At 42.7% G+C, this 15,958-nt stretch overlaps 1 protein-coding gene and 1 long non-coding RNA gene across 20 annotated transcripts in view; one reads left to right on the top strand and one right to left on the bottom strand.

Moving 5' to 3' along the window:
• Positions 1-15,958, bottom strand: part of LOC118368164 (syntaxin-binding protein 6-like) — a 124,485-nt gene that overhangs the window by 3,263 nt on the left and 105,264 nt on the right. For all 4 annotated transcript variants that reach the window (XM_035751993.2, XM_035751994.2, XM_035751995.2 and 1 more), the window contains one exon: positions 5,339-5,496. In XM_035751993.2, coding sequence (XP_035607886.2) covers positions 5,339-5,496 — 158 coding nt within the window. The remainder of the gene's footprint in view (positions 1-5,338; positions 5,497-15,958) is intronic.
• LOC127915917 (uncharacterized) lies at positions 1,258-3,084 on the top strand. 16 transcript variants are annotated; one of them, XR_008092925.1, is made up of 7 exons: positions 1,258-1,749; positions 1,804-1,965; positions 2,020-2,181; positions 2,236-2,343; positions 2,506-2,613; positions 2,668-2,721; positions 2,776-3,084. It is a non-coding gene; the product is annotated as an uncharacterized LOC127915917 (long non-coding RNA). The 16 variants fall into 16 exon arrangements; XR_008092918.1 differs by having other exon boundaries at positions 2,506-2,721; XR_008092927.1 differs by lacking the exon at positions 2,668-2,721 and having other exon boundaries at positions 2,506-2,667; positions 2,722-3,084.

Here is a 15,958-nt window from a genome sequence, read left to right on the forward strand (position 1 = left end):
ATTTACATAAGTATTCACACCCCTGAGTCAATCATTTGTAGAAGCACTTGTTGATCCTTGCTAGACTGCCATTTTCAAGTCTGGGCCATAGATTTTCAAGCCGTTTTAGGTCAGATCTGTAACTAGGCCACTCAGGAACATTGTCTTGGTAAGCAACTCCAGTGTAGATTTGGCCCTGTGTTTTAGTTTATTGTTTACTGCTAAAAGGTGAATTCATCTCCAAGTGTCTAGTGGAAAACAGATATGCAGAGTGGTACTCAGTGATGTGCTGGACTTGACCCAAACATAACACTTTGTTTTCAGGACAAAAAGTTAATTTCCTTGCCACATATTTGGCAGTATTACTTAAGTGCCTTGTTGCAAACAGGATCCATGTTTTGGAATATTTCTATTCTGTACAGGCTTCTTTCTTTTCACTCTGTCAATTAGGTTACTATTGTGGAGTAACTACAATGTTGCTGATCCATCCTCAATATACTCATATCACAACCATTAAACTCTAACTGACTTAAAATCACCACTGGGCTCATGGTGAAATCCCTGAGCAGTTTCCTTTCTCTCCAGCAACTGAGTTAGGAAGGACGCCTGTATAATTGTAGTGACTGGGTGTATTGATACACCATCCAAAGTGAAATTATGAACTTCCCCATGCTCAAAAAGGATATTCAGCATTTGCCTTTTTTATTTTTTTACCAATCGATGTCCTTCTTTGCGAGGCATTGAAAAACCTCCTTGGTCATTCTGGTTTAATCTTCGCTCGAAATTCAATACTGGATTATGAAGAGACTTCACAGATAATTGTATGCATGGGGTAAAGAGATGCGGTAGTCATTCAGAAATCATGTTAAGCACTATTATTGAACACGGAATGAGTCCATGCAACTTATGTGATTTGTTAAGCACATTTCTACTCCTGAACTTATTTAGGCTTGCATTACAAAGGGGTTGAATACTTACAGTATTGACTCAAGAAATGTCAGCTTTAAATGTTTTATTCATTTCCTAAATGTTCAACAAATAAATTCCACTCTGACATTATCGGGTATTGTGTGTAGATCAGTGACATAAAATCTAAATTGAACAACAAAATGTGGAAAGATTATGCGCTCTATCTGGAACAGTGGGTCACCAAAGTTGGGTGATCTTGTTTTTACAGGAGGTGCAAGAAGCCAGGTCAAAGACAATAATAGTTACTTTAAAAGTTATTGGAATTGATCACAGTCGTGAGTTAGAAGCGGAGCACGATTCGTATTTTTACAAACTGTCCTTTACAATTTATTTCCTGCTTTTGCAGCAAAATCATATTATGATAATGGTATGGTTAAGCAGCGGGTGATTAGTTCTCCTTGTGTGACGGATACAGTTGGATTGAGAGGAGAGAAGCCCATGGAGAATAGCTGGGATAGAGAGAATAGATGGAGGAATAAACTATGAATAGGAGGGATTCCTAACAAGAACATCTAGCTAGTGAAACACCCTGCTGTGCAGCCAGAAGCAACCAACTAACCACTTAGACTGAATCACCTGAGGATGGAGAACAGTGTTTGATATTTTTGCTGAGTTTAGAGCTCAAACTGAGTTTACAGAAAATCAGTTTGGGATGAATTGTTAGTCTAAGACAATGGGGAAATGTGGGTTACATAGTACCATTATGTGGTATAGCCTATACCCTTGGTATCATGTACTACTAGTAAGGTTATTCATTATGTGGTATAGCCTATACCCTTGGTATCATGTACTACTAGTAAGGTTATTCATTATGTGGTATAGCCTATACCCTTGGTAACATGTACTACTAGTAAGGTTATTCATTATGTGGTATAGCCTATACCCTTGGTATCATGTACTACTAGTAAGGTTATTCATTATGTGGTATAGCCTATACCCTTGGTATCATGTACTACTAGTAAGGTTATTCATTATGTGGTATAGCCTATACCCTTGGTATCATGTACTACTAGTAAGGTTATTCATTATGTGGTATAGCCTATACCCTTGGTAACATGTACTACTAGTAAGGTTATTCATTATGTGGTATAGCCTATACCCTTGGTATCATGTACTACTAGTAAGGTTATTCATTATGTGGTATAGCCTATACCCTTGGTATCATGTACTACTAGTAAGGTTATTCATTATGTGGTATAGCCTATACCCTTGGTATCATGTACTACTAGTAAGGTTATTCATTATGTGTTATAGCCTATACCCTTGGTATCATGTACTACTAGTAAGGTTATTCATTATGTGGTATAGCCTATACCCTTGGTAACATGTACTACTAGTAAGGTTATTCATTATGTGGTATAGCCTATACCCTTGGTAACATGTACTACTAGTAAGGTTATTCATTATGTGGTATAGCCTATACCCTTGGTATCATGTACTACTAGTAAGGTTATTCATTATGTGTTATAGCCTATACCCTTGGTAACATGTACTACTAGTAAAGTTATTCATTATGTGGTATAGCCTATACCCTTGGTAACATGTACTACTAGTAAGGTTATTCATTATGTGGTATAGCCTATACCCTTGGTAACATGTACTACTAGTAAGGTTATTCATTATGTGGTATAGCCTATACCCTTGGTAACATGTACTACTAGTAAGGTTATTCATTATGTGGTATAGCCTATACCCTTGGTATCATGTACTACTAGTAAGGTTATTCATTATGTGGTATAGCCTATACCCTTGGTAACATGTACTACTAGTAAGGTTATTCATTATGTGGTATAGCCTATACCCTTGGTATCATGTACTACTAGTAAGGTTATTCATTATGTGGTATAGCCTATACCCTTGGTAACATGTACTACTAGTAAGGTTATTCATTATGTGGTATAGCCTATACCCTTGGTAACATGTACTACTAGTAAGGTTATTCATTATGTGGTATAGCCTATACCCTTGGTAACATGTACTACTAGTAAGGTTATTCATTATGTGGTATAGCCTATACCCTTGGTAACATGTACTACTAGTAAAGTTATTCATTATGTGGTATAGCCTATACCCTTGGTATCATGTACTACTAGTAAGGTTATTCATTATGTGTTATAGCCTATACCCTTGGTATCATGTACTACTAGTAAGGTCATTCATTATGTGGTATAGCCTATACCCTTGGTAACATGTACTACTAGTAAAGTTATTCATTATGTGGTATAGCCTATACCCTTGGTACCATGTACTACTAGTAAGATTATTCTGTTCTGTTCGTGTGGTTATGAAAAACTCCTCCAGCCCTTGTAATGTGATATGATACACTACATGATACACAAAGGTATGTGGACACCTGTTTGTTGAATATCACATTACAAAATCATGGCGATTAATATGGAGTTGGTCCCCCCTTTGCTGCTATAACAGGCTCCACTTTTCTGGGAAGGCTTTCCAATAGATATTGGAACATTGTTGCTGGAAATTGCTTCCAATTCAGCAACAAGAGCATTAGTGAAGTCAGGCATTGGTGTTGGGCGATAAGGCCTGGCTCGCGGGTCAGCGGTCCAATTCATCCCAAAGGTGTTCGATGGGATTGAGGTCAGGGCTCTAGCCCAAACCATGAAAAACAACCCCAGACCATTATTCCTCCTCCACCAAACTTTACAGTTGGCACTATGCATTCGGGCAGGTAGTGCTCTCCTTGCATCCGCCAAACCCAGATTAGTCTGTCAGACAGTGAAGTGTGATTCATCACTCCAGACAAAGAGTTTCCACTGCTCTAGAGTCCAATGGCAGTGAGCTTTATGACACTCCAGCCGATGCTTGGCATTACATTACGCATGGTGATCTTAGGCTTGTGTGCAATTGCTCGATCATGGAAACCCATTTCATGAAGCTCCAGATGAAAAGTTACTGTGCTGACGTTGCTTCCAGAGGCTGTTTGAAACTCTGTCATGTGTGTTGCAACCGAGAACAGGCCATATTTACATGCTTTAGCACTTGGCGGTCCCATTCTGTGAGCTTGTGTGGCCTACCACTTCACTGCTGAGCCGTTGTTGCGCCTAGGCATTTCTACTTCACAATACAGCACTTACAGTTGACCAGGGCAGCTCTAGCATTGACGAACTGACTTGTTGGAAAGGTGGCATCATATGACATGCCAAGTTGAAAGTCATTGAGTTCATCAGTAAGGCCATTCTACTGCCAGTGTTTGTCTATGGAGATTGCATGGCTGTGCGAGCAACTTTTACACCTGTCAGCAAAGGGTGTGGCTGAAATAGCCAAAAGTTTGGGGTCACTTATAAATGTCCTTGTTTTTGAAAGAAAAACACTTTTTCGTCCATTAAAATGTCAAATTGATCAGAACTACAGTGTAGACATTGTTAATGTTGTAAATGACTATCGTAGCTGGAAACAGCTGATTTTTAATAGAATATCTACATAGGCATACCGAGGCCCATTATCAAGCAACCACCAGTTTATCATTTGAAAAGACTAATTGATCATTAGAAAATCCTTTCGCAATTATGTTAGCACAGCTGAAAACTGTTGTGCTCATTAAAAAAACAATAAAACTGGCCTTCTTTAGACTAGATGAGTATCTGGAGTATCTGGAACATCAGCATGGGTTTGATTAAAGGCTCAAAATGACCAGAAACAAATAACTATCTTCCGAAACTCAGTCTATTCTTGTTCTGAGAAATTAAGGCTATTCCATGCGAGAAAATGCAAAGAAACTGAAGATCTCGTAACACGATGTGTACTACTCCCTTCACAGAACAGCGCAAACTGTCTCTAACCAGAATAGAAAGAGGAGTGGGAGGCCCCGGTGCACAACTGAGCAAGAGGACAAGTACATTAGTGTGTCTAGTTTGAGAAACAGACGTCTCAAGTCCTCAACTGGCAGCTTCATTATATAGTACCCGCAAATATAGTACCCGCAAATCAGTCTCAAAGTCAACAGTGAAGAGGTTGATTCCGGGATGTTGGCCTTCTAGGGTTCCTCTCTCCAGTGTCTGTGTTCTTTTGCCCATATCTTAATCTTTTATTTTTATTGGCAAAGCTGAGATATGGCTTTTTCTTTGCAACTCTGCCTATAAGGACAGCATCCCGGAGTCGCTTCTTCACTGTTAACGTTGAAACTGGTGTGTTGCGGGTACTATTTAATGAAGCTGCCAGTTGAGGACTTGTGAGGCGTCTGTTTGTGCTTTTCTTTCAAAAACAAGGACATTTCTAAGTGACCCCAAACTTTTGAACGGTAGTGTGTGTGTGTGTGTGTGTGTGTGTGTGTGTGTGTGTGTGTGTGTGTGTGTGTGTGTGTGTGTGTGTGTGTGTGTGTGTGTGTGTGTGTGTGTGTGTGTGTGTGTGTGTGTGTGTGTGTGTGTTTCACCTTGTGTGCAGTGACAGCGAACTGCTCAGCACTGTTCTTCATCTCCCCTGTTTTCTCCTCAGCCCTGCCTAAGCGCTCCCCTCGCTCGTTCAGCGCCTGGCTGGCCTTCTGTACAGCGCTGGTCACACTGTCTGCTGCCGAGTGGAGTATACTGTTACCTGGAGAGGAGGGCAATATAGAAAGAGACAGAGAGAAAGAGTAAAATGAGAGAAGGCGGGAGGGGATGGGATAAATATAATAAATTATACATTGCCTTCTATCTCATCACTATCAACAAAATAACTCCATGCAGCACTACTGATATGGGTTTGGTAAAAATCCCCTGCTTTATAAGATAATGCTGATATTTCATTCAGCAACCTTGGCCGGACGTTGATTATTGACAAGGAACAGGTCAAAAATAAGGTTACTCCACATCAGGAATGCTAAGGAAGCCAGCTAATGAGGTTTTCTACAGAGATTGGATTCCTGTGAGAAACAAGCCAATGAAATTAAAAACCACATCACACTCCTCATTTACAAAGCTTAGACTGATGAGGTCTATCACACCATTTCTCTCAAATTGAACTGAAACAACCTCCTCACTACTTGAAAGTGTACCAAATAGCTTCAGGTGTTCCTCTTTTCTGTAGTAAAACTTTAGTGCTCATTCTCTTTTCTCCCTCTCAGACTGAAGTGAGATAATGGCGGAGAGGGGAGGGAGTGTGTCTGACGATCCCTGGCGGCACAACTGTGTGGATGAGAGGAATGAACAGAACAGTCTTCCTCCGATAGCCCCGACCCTGCGGATGTTTCAAACTGGCAAGCTATTAATCTACGCTCTGGACAGCAAGGCCTGCCGTCGACCCACAACGCTAACAATCGTTGCGTGTTCATATATCCAAGGGAGGCACCAATATAAACAGTTTTGAGCAGTGTTTTTGCTATGAAGTTTCTTCTATTGTTGACCTTGCTTGGTTTATTTTGTTGTCTGGGAAGGCGGACAATGAAATAGTTTTTTCATCAGTTGTTCCAAAGTTGTGAACGAGCCATTCTTCAGCAGAACTGGGGACTGGTACTGCAATGTTCTGTATGCACAATGGATAAAAACACCACCAACAGAAAAAAGGAAAAAAGGCCAGCTCTAACAATGTGCTCTTCTCAACTTGCTGACTGTGGAAGGAATATAAATACAACGGAACTCAAAGTAACTGATGCTTTCACTGTTAGAAGAGGATGGCCTCTTGGGGTTACAGTTCAGGACCAAACATCCCACGCAATGACACTTACATACGTAGATCCTTTGAACACTCCCAAACAGGGAAACAGATCCCAATCAAAGGTTTATTCACATGCTCCACTAAGGCTGTTATTTATCTTATAACTTGTCCTCATGTGGGAAAAAACGAAGCGTGAATTAAAAGAAAGAATCTCGGACAGTCAATTTAACATGTCTTCCCAAACGGAATCCACACTGTAGAGTGTATACAGGGAGGCTGACTGACTGATAACTGGCAGAGTTGTGGTGCAGCGGGGTAGGTGACAGCCCAAAGCAGATGGGATGCCAGCTGGTCTTACTCTCCTCTGCATTCCTTCAAAGGAAGTTAACTTCATAAAGTCAAAGCCGTCCGCTCACACAGAACTACTGGGAGGAAGAAAAGCTTTCCCCGGTTTCTCTCCCAGATCGGCTAAATCACCAATAGATAGATAGCGGATTTGCCCTTCCCTCAAGGCTCTGGATTTCATGACAGTCCAGGGAAGGAGAAGTGTTTATTTAGCATCTTCGTCACAGTAGTAAAAAAACAAAAGTACTTGTATTGGGACACAGGTGTCAAGTTTCCTCGATGTCTCCCTCCAATCCCTTAAAAAAACTCCTCTTCACCTGAAAACAGAGAAGGATGAGAGCTCTTTACCTCCATCCAGATCCCTTTTTACCCCCCTTCTACTGAGAGAGCCCAGAGACATCCCACACACACTCTTCAGTCTCTTTCTTGCTTCTCACTTGTTTCCCTGGGCAGGGTGATTCCGGCCTGGCTGCTGGTGGAGTCCCCTCCTATGGTGAATGTCATTAAAGAGAATAGCAGGGAGGCAGGTTGTGTGGTGACTGTATGGCCCTGGGTCTTTACTCTGTAGAGTTGATTTAGGTGCCGTCATGCTGTAAGGGGGATTTGTAGGAGTGAGGCATGGCATGGTGATTCAACATTGTCCTCGGATTCTGTTGAGATTTCTCTTCACAAGAACATGGGGGAGTGATGCCTTGCCTTTAACAAACACCTCTGGGTTTTTTTGGGGGGGGGACCAAGGCAATCTCCGCTCATTGCAAAATGCCACTTCAGTGTTAAAGTCAGGTGAGAGAGCTGGCAAAACAACTGTGGGCAAAGTGTTGCTTTGACATTTGGTATGATAATGTACTTCTGTTTGGCTAGTGAGCTTTTCTGAAATGGGGCTTTCGTAAAGAATTAACGGTCTATCCCTGTGAAGGAACCTGACCTTCCTGAGTCTGTGTTCTATGTCTCAGGGAACTCCTACTTCAACAATGCAGGGAGAATGTGTTTCTACACCCCGATGATATCAACATAATCAGGGCTCGTCTGTAAAACAAAAGGGAAAAGAACAAAAGACAAAACCCTTTTTCCGCAACAAAAGTGAAAGAAAAGTCAAATGCCCCATCAAGTGATCACAGGTCAGGCCAACACAATGTAATGTTGTGATTGTGATGATGAGGACTGTCAACCGCCATTTACTGTCAAAGCCTGCTTGATTGGTTCTGTAACTCACCCAGTTCAGACACTCACACCAATGCACGCACACACTCAGTCATATATTCTAACAGGGACACACATGCTTGCAAGCTCAAAAACACTCTTGCATAAGCCTACATATATGCTGTATCTCCAAAATGCAAGCTCAAGCAGAGTCAATTACCATCCATTATAAATTGTGTGCCAGTACGCTGCCCTGAAGTCCCAGTGGGTATTTTAAGAGAAATGGGGCTGTAGAGTAGCAACACCATCTACTTATCTGTACATTATACATTTTATCAAACACTTTCCATAATATTATGACTAAAGGCCTTTGTTGTTGTTCACCTTAAACTAGTGCTACTTGAAAATGTAACAGTTGTAGCATTGTGCACAGTAGGGATGTCTTGGCTGTGTGCTTAGGGTTGTTGTCCTGTTGGAAGGTGAACCTTCACCTCAGTCTGAGGTCCTGAGTACTCTGGAGCAGGTTTTCATCAAGGATCTCTGTACTTTGTTCCGTTCATCCTTCCCTCAATCCTGACTAGTCTCCCAGTCCTTGCCACTGGAAAACATCCCCACAGCATGAATATGCCACCACCATGCTTCACCGTAGGGATGGTATTTTGCCAGGTGATAAGTGCTGCCTGGTTATCTCCAGTTGTGACGATTGGCATTCAGGCCAAAGATTTCAGACTTGTTTCTCATGGTCTGAGAGTCTTTAGGTGCCTTTTGGCACACTCCAAGCAGCCTGTCATGTGCCTTCCACTGAGGAGTGGCTTCTGTCTGGCCACTACCATAAAGGCCTGATTGGTAGAGTGCTGCAGAGATGTCCTTCTTATGTCCTTCTGGAAGGTTCTCCCATCTCCACAGAGGAACTCTGGAGCTCTGTCAGAGTGACGAATGGGTTCTTGGTCACCTCCTTGACCAAGGCCCTTCTCCACCGATTGCTCAGTTTGGCTGGGCGGCCAGCTCTAGGAAAAGTTTTGGCGGTTCCAAACTTCTTCCATTTAAGAATGAGGGAGGATAATTTGTTCTTCCTGTCAGTGAAGCCTGTGCATCCGTTACTGACAGGAGATCTGCTGAAGCCCGACCTCTCCAAAGACACCGACCTAACATTCATTGCAACTCCCCTCCAAGTCTCTGACCACTACCTTGTATCCTTTTCCCTCTCGCTCTCATCCAACACTTCCCACACTGCCCCTACTCGGATGGTATCGCGCCGTCCCAACCTTCACTCTCTCTCCCCCGCTACTCTCTCCTCTTCCATCCTATCATCTCTTCCCTCTGCTCAAACCTTCTCCGACCTATCTCCTGATTCTGCCTCCTCAACCCTCCTCTCCTCCCTTTCTGCATCCTTTGACTCTCTATGTCCCCTATCCTCCAGGCCGGCTCGGTCCTCCCCTCCCGCTCCGTGGCTCGACGACTCATTGCGAGCTCACAGAACAGGGCTCCGGGCAGCCGAGCGGAAATGGAGGAAAACTCACTTCCCTGCGGACCTGGCATCCTTTCACTCCCTCCTCTCTACATTTTCCTCCTCTGTCTCTGCTGCTAAAGCCACTTTCTACCACTCTAAATTCCAAGCATCTGCCTCTAACCCTAGGAAGCTCTTTGCCACCTTCTCCTCCCTCCGGAATCCTCCCCCCTCCTCCCTCTCTGCAGATGACTTAGTCAACCCTTTTGAAAAGAAGGTCGACAACATATGATCCTCGTTTGCTAAGTCAAACGACACCGCTGGTTCTGCTCACACTGCCCTACCCTGTGCTCTGACCTCTTTCTCCCCTCTCTCTCCAGATGAAATCGTGCGTCTTGTGACGGCCGGCCGCCCAACAACCTGCCCGCTTGACCCTATCCCCTCCTCTCTTCTCCAGACCATTTCCGGAGACCTTCTCCCTTACCTCACCTCGCTCATCAACTCATCCCTGACCGCTGGCTACGTCCCTTCCGTCTTCAAGAGAGCGAGAGTTGCACCCCTTCTGAAAAAAACCTACACTCGATCCCTCCAATGTCAACAACTACAGACCAGTATCCCTTCTTTCTTTTCTCTCCAAAACTCTTGAACGTGCCGTCCTTGGCCAGCTCTCCCGCTATCTCTCTCAGAATGACCTTCTTGATCCAAATCAGTCAGGTTTCAAGACTAGTCATTCAACTGAGACTGCTCTCTGTATCACGGAGGCGCTCCGCACTGCTAAAGCTAACTCTCTCTCCTCTGCTCTCATCCTTCTAGACCTATCGGCTGCCTTCGATACTGTGAACCATCAGATCCTCCTCTCCACCCTCTCCGAGTTGAGCATCTCCGGCGCGGCCCACGCTTGGATTGCGTCCTACCTGACAGGTCGCTCCTACCAGGTGGCGTGGCGAGAATCTGTCACCTCACCACGCGCTCTCACCACTGGTGTCCCCCAGGGCTCTGTTCTAGGCCCTCTCCTATTCTCGCTATACACCAAGTCACTTGGATCTGTCATAACCTCACATGGTCTCTCCTATCATTGCTATGCAGACGACACACAATTAATCTTCTCCTTTCCCCTTCTGATGACCAGGTGGCGAATCGCATCTCTGCATGTCTGGCAGACATATCAGTGTGGATGACGGATCACCACCTCAAGCTGAACCTCGGCAAGACGGAGCTGCTCTTCCTCCCAGGGAAGGACTGCCCGTTCCATGATCTCGCCATCACGGTTGACAACTCCATTGTGTCCTCCTCCCAGAGCGCTAAGAACCTTGGCGTGATCCTGGACAACACCCTGTCGTTCTCAACTAACATCAAGGCGGTGGCCCGTTCCTGTAGGTTCATGCTCTACAACATCCGCAGAGTACGACCCTGCCTCACACAGGAAGCGGCGCAGGTCCTAATCCAGGCACTTGTCATCTCCCGTCTGGATTACTGCAACTCGCTGTTGGCTGGGCTCCCTGCCTGTGCCATTAAACCCCTACAACTCATCCAGAACGCCGCAGCCCGTCTGGTGTTCAACCTTCCCAAGTTCTCTCACGTCACCCCGCTCCTCCGCTCTCTCCACTGGCTTCCAGTTGAAGCTCGCATCCGCTACAAGACCATGGTGCTTGCCTACGGAGCTGTGAGGTGAACGGCACCTCAGTACCTCCAGGCTCTGATCAGGCCCTACACCCAAACAAGGGCACTGCGTTCATCCACCTCTGGCCTGCTCGCCTCCCTACCACTGAGGAAGTACAGTTCCCGCTCAGCCCAGTCAAAACTGTTCGCTGCTCTGGCCCCCCAATGGTGGAACAAACTCCCTCACGACGCCAGGACAGCGGAGTCAATCACCACCTTCCGGAGACACCTGAAACCCCACCTCTTTAAGGAATACCTAGGATAGGATAAAGTAATCCTTCTCACCCCCCTTAAAAGATTTAGATGCACTATTGTAAAGTGGCTGTTCCACTGGATGTCATAAGGTGAATGCACCAATTTGTAAGTCGCTCTGGATAAGAGCGTCTGCTAAATGACTTAAATGTAATGTAAATGTCTAACGCAAAGCCTCTAAAAGATGATGTCCAGTGTCCTCGAGTACAGCCTACTGACAATAACATAACTTCTGTCCATCTCTTTCCTCTTCGACCTAAAATACAGAGGCGAAGGGGATGATTTGAATGAGATGAGAGAAGGACTCCTGAAAGAGATGGTGGCGGGGGGGCGGAGGCAGGGGTGGTGGTGCTACTGGTACTGGGGGAGATGATGACTCGAACGATGGCAAGAAAATTAATTTAGAGGGATCTCCTCCAGAAGCGAAGGGCCCAAACCACAGCCAATGTACCCCTCACAGTCTGTGAAGACACCAAACTGACTCGCTACCTACAGGAACAGCCTGACCCAAAGGATAATCCCCTGACCTGGTGGCGTGACAACCAGACTTGCTATCCTTTGATGTGGAAGCTGGCACGCAGATACATGAGCAACGCATTAGAGCGAATGTTCAGCACTGCAGGGAACATTGTCACCCCTGTCCACTCATGCCTCAAGCTGGACAAAGTCAATAAGCTCACTTTACTGGCACAAAACCTGGAGCTAGAGGTAGAAGATGATGCGTAGTTTGCATTTTACTAGCCGTCGCCGTTTGCAATAAAATAAAGATTTTTATTCTATATTTAATGATTTTTGTGTTATTATAGGCCTATAGATCTACTGTTAATATGTGCTCTTACCTATGTATGTTGCTGCTGTTAGTAGTAAGTTATTGTAGAAGTGCTAGCACATGGCACTTTAGTAACCTGGACTTTCTTTAATACAATGCACATTTTTATTGCTTTATGTTAAATAAATAAATGGTTCTTCTTAAAAAAAGATTGTATGGGTCTGAGAGTCCCATATGCGACACATCCATTAGGCTAGTAAACTGAACTAAATTGCAAAAATTATAGAGTTAATTAGCCTACTCATGTATATAAAGAAATGCATCAAATCATTTCAAATAGGCTACTACACCAGAAAGCAAGATTTGGAAGGTCAGAGGATCATTAGCTTATTTAAATAAAAACATGATCTGTGGATTGTTTTAAGGTCCAATGCAGCTGTTTTTATCTCAAAATCAAATCACTTTGGGGTAACAACGACAGCGCGTGCAGAAAGTATTCATACCCTTGACTTATTCCACATGTTGTGTTCCACTATGAAATCAACATTTATACATATTTCTCTCTCACCCATCTACATACCCATAATGACAAAGTGAAAACTTGCTTTTAGACATTTTTACAAATGTATTGATAATGAAATACAGAAATCTGTTTGCATAAATATTCACACCCCTGAGTCAATACATGTTAGAATCACCTTTGGCAGTGATTACAGCTGTCTTTTTACAATATTTCTGGCTAAGAACTTCGTGCACCAGGATTATATTTGCACATTATTCTTTAAAACATTTGTCAAGCTTTGTCAAGTTGGTTGTTGATCGTTGCTAGATAGCCATTTCAATTCTTGCCTTATATTTTCATGCCGATTTAAGTCAAAACTGTAACTAGGCAACCCAGGAACATTCAATGTTGTCTTGGCAAGCAGGTCCAGTGGATACTTGGCCTTGTGGTTTAGTTTTTTTGTCCTGCTGAAAGGTGAATGTGGATGTTGCAAAGAGGAGTGAACCAGGGTTTCCTCCAGGACTTTGCCAGTGCTTAGCTCTTTTCCATTTTTTTTATCCCCCCCAAAAACCCTCCCTAGTCCTTGCTGATGACAAGCATACTGTACCCATAACATGATGCAGCCAACACCATGCTTGAAAAAAATGAAGAGTGGTACTCAGTGATGTTTTTGCTCAAAACAAAGATTTGTATTCAGAACATAAAGTTTATTTCTTAGCCCAACATTTTTTTCCCAGTTTTACTTTAGTGTATGTTTTGAATATATATATTCTGTACAGGCTTCCTTCTTTTCACTGTCATTTAGGTTAGTATTGTGAAGTAACTACAATGTTGCTGATCCATCCTAATTTTTCCTCCTATCACAGCCATTAAACTAAACTGTTTTAAAGTCACCATTGGCCTCATGGTGAAATCCTTAAGCATTTTCCTTCCTCTCTGGAAACATAGTTTGGAAGGACGCCTGTATCTTTGTAGTAACTGGGTGTATTGATACACCATCCAAAGTGTAATTAATAACTTCACCGTTCTCAAATGTCAGTTTTTATTATTATTTTTTACACATCTACCAATAGGTGCCCCTCTTTGCGAGGCATTGGAAAAGCTCCTTGGTCTTTGTGATTGAATCTGTGTTTGAAATGCACTGCTCGATTGAGGGTCCTTACAGATAATTGCATGTGTGGGGTACAGCGATGAGGTAGTCATTAAAAAAATTGTGTTAGACACATTATTGCACAAAGAGTGAGTCCATGCAACTTATGTGACTTGTTAATCAAATGTTTACTCCTGAATGTATTTAGTCTTGCCATAACAAAGGGGTTGAATACTTAAGACTCAAGACATTCTTTTAATAAAAAAATTAAATACAGTTTGACATTATGGGGTATTTATTGTGTGTAGGCCAGTGAAATAACATTTTAATTGAATCCATTTTAAATTCAGGCTGTAACAACAAAATATGGAAGGTGTGAATACTTTCTGGAGGCACTAAGCACCTTGCTGTGGCTGTTTCCATTCAAATAAAGAAACAAAAATAGCTTCTTAGCAAAGAGCAATTTCTCAAGATAAATATTCCTAGAACTGTCTGAACATTAAAAAAGATCTGTTTATTGGCAAAGGTTTGGAACTCATTTACCACCTAGTGATGTTAACAGGCAGGCCAAAACTCCATCCCACCAATTTCAGGCAGTCTTTTCAAACAGCTCTTACACTAAAAGGTCCTCGTCATAATTTTCACACAAGTTCACAGTATTATTTCAACCTCATAGTGTGGAAATGAATATAGAAAACATAGAAACATCTCGTTTTTGACTGCACTGGGCCTGTCGGATAGGCGCACAATTTGGGGCAGTGCGCACAGCAAATAGACAATTGTTGAGTTGTGAAAGAGGCATTTTGCAATATTTCCAAATACAATCACAGGAAAACCTAGTTTAGAAAGCAAATGGCTATTGCTGTAAAAAGAGGACAATGAAAAGACTGTGTTTTAGTTGTCAAAAAAAAAAAACTGTAGCCTATCTTATTGGCACCAGTGGAGCATCGGCCATATGCCCACTGAGTGTGCATATTCAATGTCTTTATTATTGGGTCAATGCCACTTGAAAGTCGTGTTAAAAAAGATTCTGCTAATCTTTCCATTTGTAAAAAGTGTAGTAAAATTGAATGCAATGTGTTGCCCCCCTATCCACATCAATGGAACAGTAGTGGAGAGGGTAGTAAGTTTTAAGTTCCTCGGCGTACACATCACAGACAAACTGAATTGGTCCACTCACACAGACAGCATTGTGAAGAAGGCGCACCTACATTTACATTTACATTTAAGTCATTTAGCAGACGCTCTTATCCAGAGCGACTTACAAATTGGTGCATTCACCTTATGACATCCAGTGGAACAGCCACTTTACAATAGTGCATCTAAATCTTTTAAGGGGGGTGAGAAGGATTACTTTATCCTATCCTACACCACCCGATGTTATAGGAAGGCCATAAAGATCATCAAGGACAACAACCACCCGAGCCACTGCCTGTTCACCCCGCTATCATCCAGAAGGCGAGGTCAGTACGGCTGCATCAAAGCTGGGACTGAGAGACTGAAAAACAGCTTCTATCTCAAGGCCATCAGACTGTTAAACATCCACCACTAACATTGAGTGGCTGCTGCCAACACACTGACATTGACTCAACTCCAGCCTCTTTAATAATGGGAATTGATGGGAAATGATGTAAAATATATCACTAGCCACTTTAAACAATGCTACCTAATATAATGTTACATACCCTACATTATTAATCTCATATGCATACGTATATACTGTATTCTATATCATCGACTGCATCCTTATGTAATACATGTATCACTAGCCACTAACTATGCCACTTTGTTTACATACTCATCTCATATGTATATACTGTACTCGATACCATCTACTGTATCTTGCCTATGCTGCTCTGTACCATCACTCATTCATATATCTTTATGTACATATTCTTTATCCCCTTACACTGTGTATAAGACAGTAGTTTTGGAATTGTTAGTTAGATTACTTGTTGGTTATTACTGCATTGTCGGAACTAGAAGCACAAGCATTTTGCTACACTCGCATTAACATCTGCTAACCATGTGTATGTGACAAATAACATTTGATTTGATTTGATTTTATAAAAGGCCACATTTTTCCCTTGCAAAAAAGGAAATGTATATGATATAGCCTAGCCTACTCCATCACTTGCTGCATTGAAGTCCTTTTTTGCTAACAGTGATTCAATTATAGTATTAGCCTTCATTATCCAATTTCTCATCACATTCGGG

Source organism: Oncorhynchus keta, chromosome 35, assembly GCF_023373465.1.
Source record: "Oncorhynchus keta strain PuntledgeMale-10-30-2019 chromosome 35, Oket_V2, whole genome shotgun sequence".
NCBI classification, from domain to species: Eukaryota; Metazoa; Chordata; class Actinopteri; order Salmoniformes; family Salmonidae; genus Oncorhynchus; species Oncorhynchus keta.